The sequence below is a fragment of the Idiotropiscis lumnitzeri genome, unplaced genomic scaffold (assembly GCF_059441095.1).
Source record: "Idiotropiscis lumnitzeri isolate Australia: NSW breed Sydney's pygmy pipehorse unplaced genomic scaffold, RoL_Ilum_1.0 HiC_scaffold_35, whole genome shotgun sequence".
Taxonomy (NCBI): domain Eukaryota; kingdom Metazoa; phylum Chordata; class Actinopteri; order Syngnathiformes; family Syngnathidae; genus Idiotropiscis; species Idiotropiscis lumnitzeri.
In genome coordinates this window covers 1,040,651-1,049,947 of record NW_028283573.1, presented here as the reverse complement: position 1 = coordinate 1,049,947, position 9,297 = coordinate 1,040,651, and the positions used below count along the sequence as shown (strand labels likewise).

At 40.7% G+C, this 9,297-nt stretch overlaps 1 protein-coding gene across 1 annotated transcript; it reads left to right on the top strand.

The window, feature by feature from the left end:
- Positions 1-631: 631 nt before the first annotated feature.
- On the top strand, positions 632-2,435 carry LOC148315867 (T-cell surface antigen CD2-like). The gene has a single exon (XM_088287287.1). It carries the CDS (start codon positions 701-703, stop codon positions 1,715-1,717), a length of 1,017 nt encoding a protein of 338 aa, XP_088143413.1. The 5' UTR covers positions 632-700; the 3' UTR covers positions 1,718-2,435.
- The last annotated feature ends 6,862 nt before the right edge of the window (positions 2,436-9,297 follow it).

Below are 9,297 nucleotides of genomic sequence, written 5' to 3'. Positions count from 1 at the left end.
ACCGGTTGCCGGTCCGCAAAAGTTATGCATTTGTATGAACCGGTCCGTGGCGGAAAAAGGTTTGGGACCACTGATCTAAAACATGCAGGAAAGTGGACCTCGAGGACCGATGTGGTACATGCTCCACCCTGTCATGCAGATGGTTCCGATTAGATTCCCTGCCATGATCCGATACCAAGCCCGGACAGAAAATGGATGTGTAGCGTCAGGAAAGGCCTCCAGTAATAAAAAAAAAAACTCGAAAGTCACAACTGCAAGCAACTGAGACCCGTTTCCTGCACTTTGTAACTGTTGCTAAAACCGTTGTTCTTCACATCGATGTCATAATATACGCTAGCGTTGTATTTTTCGGTTTGAGTTTTTATCCAATCAGAATTCAGATAGCTCCTGTTGCCAGGCAGATTTCACATTTCATATTATGAGGGGGATTGATTCAAGTCGGACTTCACTGAAGGCCCACGTGTGAAATGCACGGCCCGCCACGGGCCAAACTAAAACATAAGTTACCCATGTCTTGTCTGGAAGTGTTGCAACACGACAACACTCGCTGCCGTCTTCCGAGAACTGAAAGTAGACTTGACCAACACAAGTTCCTTCCTCTGGAAGATTCACTTCTTTCTAAGGGCTTCACAATGATCACTTCGTCACAGTCAGAGTAGCACCGTTGATCTCGTTCTTCGGATTTGGGGAATCTCGAGTCATGTACGGCGTCGTGCTCATCGCGATCCTTGTGCGCGGTTCATTTGCCATCTCCTCCGCCGACAAGGATGCGTGCGACTTGTACGCCGCCGTCGGACAAACGCTGGAGCTTCCGTTTGTTTACAGCCATCTGACCAACACGGACGTCCTGAAGTGGACTCACAACGGCACCATCATTTTCAACCGGGAGCAAACCAGAGTGTCCGTCGGGAAGCCGGAGGACGTGTCCAAGACTGGCTCGCTTCTGCTGAAGAACTTGAAGCTCTCCAATGGGGGTTGGTACCAGGCCACCGTGCGCCATCCCAACCGGACCCTCGTGACAATGTGGACCGGCCGTCTCTGCACGATGGAAACGGTGTCACAACCGCGGCTTGGTTACATCTGCGACCTGAAAATCGGGTTTGTCAATCTAAGCTGTCACGTGGCCAATCCCCACGATTCGTCCTTCCTTTGGACCGTCAACGACGTCCACTTATTGGGTGCGACCCAGCAGACTTTGAACGTCTCCCTGGACAGGGAGAAGAGTTTTGCTTGTCGGGTAAGGAACAGATTCAGCACGGAAAGGAGTGATACTGTTCGTCCAGCCTGTAAAATTCCACCAGTGACTTCCCCAGCGACTCTGTCCGATTCATTTTGTTTTACATCCAAAACCATTGTCGCCGTGCAGGCGGGAGAAGCGGCTCTGTTTCTGGTCCTGCTCGTTCTCGTCGCCGTGTTGTGTCACCGCTGCGGACGCAGCAAAACAGATACGCGCCTTTCGGCAAAAGGAGACTTGGGAATGGTTTCCGTCAGGCAGCCGAGATCTGAGCTCAACAGCCCGGATTACGAGACCATGAACCCCGCAGACGTTCCCACGCCTGCGTTTCCAGAGCCGTTACCCAGAAATCGTCACCCAAGTGCTTCGACGCCCAGTGAAAACCTTCCACAGCCGGAAAAATCTGCTCCAAAAGACCCCTCACCCGTGCCAAAGCCCAGGACCAAGAACTCCCAAACACCAAATATGTCAACCCTAACCTAAATCTAAGCCGCTTTAAAATTGTCACAAGGATTGCTGTAATTTCCGGACTATAAGACGCACCTGTATATAAGCCGCAGCAAAAAAAAAAAATAGGGAACTCTTTGAATTCAGTTCTGTAAATTAATGTTGTAAATGTACACAAAAAAGTTGATTTATGACATCCCGGAGGATGTTGCAACTCCAACAGGACATCAAGGAAATGATTGTTGCAATCTTCATGTCTTGAAATTAATCTTTTAACAATTAACATCACGTCATAAAGGTTTAAGTTAAGACGTCCTCACAAAAAAATCTCATCAAGACGACACTTTTCAACTGCTTTTGATTCCGTCTGGCAGATTGTGGCCCATTTTTGGGGGAAGAAAATTATATATTAGTAGTATATTATAGTATTATTGCTTTTATTAGAATGATTTTTTTAATTCTTGAAATATCAAACAATCTTTTCGGGAAATATTACAAATCTTAAATAACACGCAAATAACTTCTTAAATTTTTCTTTGCGGTAACAATCTTTCTAAAAATATATATATGAAAAAAAAAGCTGTATGACTTAAAACTTGTAATTTTACAACTTTGTTTTGAAAATATTACAAGTCTTCTGAAAAAAAAATTCAATAATACCAAAGATTTTGTCTGAGTTTTTGTTCTCTTTCCAAACTTTCAAAACACAAATTTTCATTATTTTGACATTTGTTGAAAAAAAAAAATCAGCCTATGTTGCCAATATTACACAAAAAAATGCTTTTGTCATTATTTCATTTCATGTTACCGGATTCATGCAACAAAAAAATCCATCTTTAATTCCGCTAATTCTGTTGCAATATTTATAAGGACATGACTTTTTCCTCAATAAAAAGTTGTTTGTGATTTGACAACTATTTAAAAAAAAAAAAAAAAGAATTAATTTGAGTTCTAGCATCTTCGTTCTTCGACGGCGATGCGGTTGAAGTGAGATCAAGTTGAGTTTACATTTCATACTTGCCGTAGTAAGCGGATTATCTGTGTCAAACCCCATTCTTTGTTCCGCCTTCTTCTATTTTCGACATTCTCGTGCTGAAAATACGCTTGCTTGCAAGAAGTTATTAAAAGGAGGAACAACCACAAAAAAAATAAATAAATAAAATCGACAGAGGAATGGATTAGCTTGGGCAAATATCTATTATCTGCAACGGGCGAATGAATGCTAATCCGCACATGAAAGTGTGTGCCGTCCGGCCTAATGCTGTGTGACAGCCTCATAATGGAGGCCTCCCCGAGCGTGGTGGCGTAAAACGAACACGCAATGTCATCTTTTGTCGGCGATCCCTCGACACGCCATGCGGGTCCGTTTGGGAGGGCGAAGTCCCGACGACGCTTCTTGAAGAAGTTGGCGCGCCACATCGCTTCCGGATGTGCGTTTTCTTTAATGAAACGCATCTCAAATGTATTCTGCACATTGGGCCACGAGACGTGTTTAATCAGAGGCCGTCTACGTCTACGCTTTTGATGGCGGCGTGCAAAGGGGAGGGGGGGGGGGTGACAAAAAAGGGGTCAATTACCCGTGGAAAGTATTTATGCCCACGTCAGATGGTTCGTGAGGCCGCTCGCCGGATGCCAAGTCTGCGGAATGTACCGAGCAAATCAGAAAATCAGAGGTTAGCGGACGCTGCAGGCTGCTTGAAATCAGATTTGTCGGGGGAAAAGGGTTCGCAGTTTTACGCTCTTTGGCCTCGCGTCAGCATTTTGTTTATCCCAAACTATTTTTGACGGGAGATGACGTGGAGCCAAGATGAGCGAATGAGCTCGACGGGCAACCTCAAAGATTGAACGATTTTTCATTGGATGGGAAACGGGCCACAAAAAGTCCCGCAACCACACTCTGAGTAGCCCCTGATTTATTGAAAAATATTTTTGGGGGGAATTTTTTTTTTTTTTTTTACAAACCCATAAAATTTTCTGATTCAATACATCCAAAATGCATTTTTCAGGACAAACAATGTAAATGGGGGGGCGGGAACAAAAAGATTGAAAAACAAATGAAAACTGCATATATGCATCAAGTGTAGTGTCAAGTTATAATACCACCACTAGAGGGCGCTTACACCGTGTTTCATACTGCCCAATATATAGGATGAGTAGAGTAGGCCTAATCATTTTTTCAAAAACTAAAATTTTACAATTTTGAGTGAGTTGATTTCTGTGGCAAAAAAAAAAATAAATATATATATATATATATACTTAACTCATTTACTACCATTGAAATTGTGGCCCCCTCCAGCCTTTAAATTGCCCATCCCTGATCGAAGACAAACAGAATAATAGAAATGCCATTTGTCGCTCTCTTGCAATAGGTGCATTAAGATGCCTTGAGCGACAAGTTTCATTTCTTTGTCATTAATCCTTCCGGCCTCGCCCTAAAAAAAACAGACGTTTTTTTTTTTAAATGTTGTTTGCAAATCTACTTTGAACTTGAAACTGCTGTGATTTTTCTCCATCCATTGTCGGGGGTTTCCGCTTGACAAAAGTTTTAGGATGGTTGTAAAAATGCATTAAAAAGTCATCTCTTATGTGCTGCAGTCATCAAAGGAGTCAGGATGTTGCTCACTCTTTTATTTGTCACCAGGTGGAATTTTTTGTCTTTATTTGGGATGCACTTATGAAATCCAGGTGAAGTACCTACTCGGGAACTTGAAATGACGGATCAGCTGTAGACTCAAAAGTCCAGTTGGTCTGTGTTTTTAAAGCTTTTAAAGCTGCTCTATCATTTCCACCGGCTCTCTAATAAAAATCCGGCTTCTATCGGGCAAATTACCCATCCTTGCTCTTGCACCTGATAGAAATCAGATGGAGGGAAAAAATTCCACCTCGTGCTTTAATAAGCATCTTGTGTGCATGCATGTGATATTTATCAAACGTGAGTAACTTTCTTGTGCTGTCAAAATTAAAGCATAAACTCCGGAGATTAATTAATTTTTTTTTTTCAACTCCGTTAACTCAGTTTCGATTTACTTCAACAATAATTTGCATACTTTGCAAATATTGTCACATATTAGCTGTACATCTGTCAAGTAAATATCTGTTACAAGCTTCACAAAAAAATAGTAATTGAAAAATGTGATTAATTGCAATTGATCTTAGAAATTTTTTGTTAAAAAATTTCACACTTGACAGAACTAATATAGAAAAAATAATACGAATCTAAAAAATATTTTGAAAAAATAAAATCTAAAATATATATATATATATATATATATATATACATATATATATATAAATCATTTCAGATCCGTGCTCCAGATAGCCAGTATACATTCTTTGTTGTGGATAGTTTGAAGCTTTTGTTTTGGAAAGAAAAGGATTCCCGTCAGCCTTGTTGTGTACGTGCATTTATGCGGGGGTGTCAGGGAAGGCGTACGACAAAAGCGCAAGATGAGAGAGGTGTAAAGGTGTGACCGGGGGGAGGCTGACAACCCCTAGTTCTTGCTTTGGCTATGTGGTGTCTATCTCGGGATGCATCAGTGCAACACACTGGTTGGCCTCACTGTGTGGCCTGGCTTCTTCCCTTTGAAAGCCACTCTGGTTCCGAGCCAACCTCATCTGGAAAAAAAAATGCCTTTAAAAGTAGTTTTATCACTCAAATAGATAAAAGCTCTTTGAGCAAAATAAGATGTGTGTATTTTGTTTATGGCTACCATGGAGATCAGATGAGCTACCCACCCCCGAGAATTTCTCAGAAAAAAAGCTTAGCAACTTAGAGTAAGTCTAAAGTTGATCCAAAATGCTAACATGCTAACAGTTAGAATGCTAACATGGCAGGCCCAGAAAGATTTCACGTCATAGAGAGACTGGACACAATAGTAACATTCAAACAGTCTATAAGCTAGCTAGCTTAGCAAAAATGAGTAACGAGGAGAAAAAAAAAAAAAAAAAAAAATGAGCCAGAACCACAAAAACGTCACACTTTGTTTTCAGTACTTGTTCTATATCAAAAGGTTAATCAAACTTGAAAAAATGCTAACATTATCAGTTTGCATTTTAACAGAAAGTTAGCAGCGTGTCTAACAAAGGTACTTGATGAAGCTAATGCTAACTTGCTAACCATTTGAATGCTACCCTATGGCGGTATAGCATCTTCCATTTTGTTGATCCCTGCTGTCCTTTTAACAACAAAGTCACATGCTAAAGTTAGCTAGCTTAGCCATCGCTGTGCCTTTTGTTTGGACGCGACAGTCGCCGCTTAGCTACAGCGGCCCTCAATCTACTCTTTAATGAAACGTATGTGGGAACTCTTGTTCTCCATCACTGTTTTTTATTTGGATGCATTGTTCTCTGACTGATGCATTCAATGTGGCATGTTTTGTTTTTTTGCTATTTCCTGTGGTATTATTTTGAATCAGAACACATGTAATCACATGTCAAACACATCTTCCAGACGAATAAATCACAGTCGAATGAGCTCCTTATGGCGTCCGATAGACAGTCTGCTCAATGACGCTTGCGCTAGCTAACGTGCGGGCGAGCAGCTGGAAAGTCGACGTCGTGACTCACGAATCGCGTTTTGGCCGTCGCGTGGTGCGTGAGGCGCTCGCGAGCGTCTCTTCCACTTATATTTTCATGCAAAATTCCGAGATGGTCGTGTGAAATGCGTTTGATTTGCGAGCGTCTTTTGAACCGACGCGGGGACATTTGAGTTGATTTTTGTTGTGATGTGAAGTGAATGCACGCTGGTTACGTTTGATGTTTTGCGAACAGCTGTTAGCGCTCATCGGGCGAAACCTCAAGTTTGGTTTCTGTGTCATTTTTCAAAATCTTCTGCATGTCAGTCTGGCGCATCATAGCGTGGATGAGGTTTTTGGGGTGCAATTTATGGAACGTTTACATACAAAAAAAAAGTTCACAAAAAGCTTTTCTTTGTCCTCATTTGGGGTCACAAACAAGCGGGATTTCTTTCAGAATAAAGCCAGTGAAGAAGAAAAAGGAAGGACAATAAAAGTGATGTTTCCTCTTCTAATTTTTTGTGTTTTCATGTTACGTGGAGAGTTAATTTTTACGGTATTTTTTCTTGGGGGAAAGATTTTCTGAATTTTGTGGCACTTCCATTCATTTATCTTAAGGCACTAGTGTTCTTCTGGCTACATGATAATTACTGAAAAGTAAAAACAATTCATGAACAATTCATGAGCTAGCACTTGTTGCTAATGCTAAAAGCTCACTGCTAGCGTACTTAACTAGCGGTTTGTTAGCATCCTAAATTAGCAACTGAATATGTTTTCGCCATGGCGTTGATTTAATGTTGGCGCCAACTTTGTAATGTCAATTAAAACTGCGACAAAAAAGCAGAAAGGTCAAAAATGGAAGTCAAGGTCGCCATTACGCCACTACGAGGGCCGACCTCAAAGTTATTTTTTGGATTGGCATCAATGACTCATTGTATTATTTGTTAAGCTTTATTTTGAAGTTAGCCAGTGCCTGATCTTTCAAAATAAGATATTTTTTAGCCTCAAATAATAAATAAACCAGAATTACTACAACTTTTCTTTTTTTTTATCTGCTGCGGCCAGATCCAAAGTGGCCCACAGACCGATTCGGTGGTTGGGGACCTCTGGTTGACGTGAGCAACTACAGTACAAAGGTGACATTATTTTAAAAAAAAAAAGGAAAAAAAAAGAACCTTGACTGCATGAACCATAACATTAAAAACCCCTCCAGAGTGTTAAAGTTGTTAAAAATAATTAGGCCACCTTTCTCAAAACCTTCTCTCCACTATTTGGACGGTCCTGCCTGGTCCCACAATTTCAGCTACAGTATAACGACCTTTGCCTCCTTTTTTTCCCCAAACTATGCTGACACAGACCAACTTTTCCCAGGCGGAAAGTATTTTCCATGACGAGAACACAGTGCCACTGCTCCTAATTAAAATTATGTCCTAAATGAATGACATTGTTTGGGAAAAAAAGCATGTTCTTGCATTGACCTTGGCTGTTTGATATCTTTCAAGGCTTCAACGGTAAAACGTTCAACTCTCTGTATATTGTTCGACACTTGACAGAGCAAAGTTGCGTCTTCTTAGAAAGTGTCATAAAATGAAGATTATTTTCAGCCTATACTGGGTAACCTGGCAACCCATTTCTTGGTCGCCTTAACTCAACAGTATTTGGATTCAAATCTTGCCCCAAAATATTTGGTCACATCGTCAACCCATCATGGTGGTTATCAATATGCTTCTTCTGCCATCTTGTGCTCAATATCATCGAAAATCAAAATGATCAAACTGGAACTTGTTAGCGTGCATAAGAAACGAGCTTCTGGCACATTCTTGACATCGCCCTCCCCAGGGGTACAACATGGGGACCACCACCACATTTCCTGGTTGTCAGTAGTGTCTCGTGAGCATGTGTGGGGGGCTTTCACGGATTTTCAAGTAGACACGGAGCATAAAAAGATGAATATGATACAGGGGGAGGCCAACTGTTGCGTCTTGGGGGTGCGTGCGAGTTGGTGGTGGAAGTTTAATAGGATGTGTGGTGAGGTACATAAGGGACATGGGAAATTGACCCCAAATTAGACAAGCCAGGAACCCGCTCATTCTGTGTTAGCATTAGCATCAGTACTTTACGTTTTATAACTAAGCGATATATTTCTGGAAACGTGTGTTATCATTTTTGTGTGTACCCCACCCACTGCCTGAAGACAGCTGGGATAGGCTCCAGCACGCCTGCGACCTTCGTGAGGATGAGCGGCTTGGATAATATAATAATATTTGTGCTTTAATTTAGGCAAAGGAAAAAAACGTGGACTTTCAAGTTGTGTGCTTTCTTTTAAAACCACACGAACCAAATATGAATATACATACCGATTTACGAGTGCTTTATGTTGAGAAAATTTAATTTAAGAGCAGTTATTTTTACGTCAGTGGAGTAAAGTCAAGTGGGCCACACGATGCTTTACTACCACCTGCTGGCAGTACTTGATAATTACATCTGGCGAGTCCCGGTAAGTTGTCTTACCTTTTATCGGTACATCCATTTTCTGAGGGGTTTTTTTTTCAATTAATTTTACTTGAAAATGTTTTCTCAGCAAAATAGATTTTTGTAATCGTCGATTGTTTTCTTCTGTCTTTATTACTATTTAATTTCATTAGGATTATTTGTATATTACGATTATGATTATACTTTATGTAGTCGTTTGTTTGCATTCTTATGAAACAACAATAATAACTGCATTTTTTTAAATTCCTGGAAATCATCATATTTTGATTAAGCCTATACAATTAGAATGTTCCCAGTCATTGTAGGATAGCTGTTGCAGTACGCATTTATATGCACTAGAGGTCACTGTTTACCCAGGAAACAACACTTCTTTAGGGTCACTAGGTGCAAGAAGACCATAAATTCAAGTTCACATTTATAGAAATACTCCAACGAATTGGCAATGTCTATTGAATTTGACAACATTTTTTAAATAATATGAAACATACAGTTTATTCAAATTGTAAATCTCTCTCTTGGATGCAATAACCCCCACTAAAATTAGATTTGATGTTTACATTTCTGGATGACAAACGTTAGGATTCTCCCCAAGCATGTTGCAACAGCAAG

Coding starts and splice junctions, on each gene's coding strand:
- LOC148315867 (XM_088287287.1), top strand. CDS start 701: ATGTACGGCGTCGTGCTCATCGCGATCCTTGTGCGCGGTTCATTTGCC.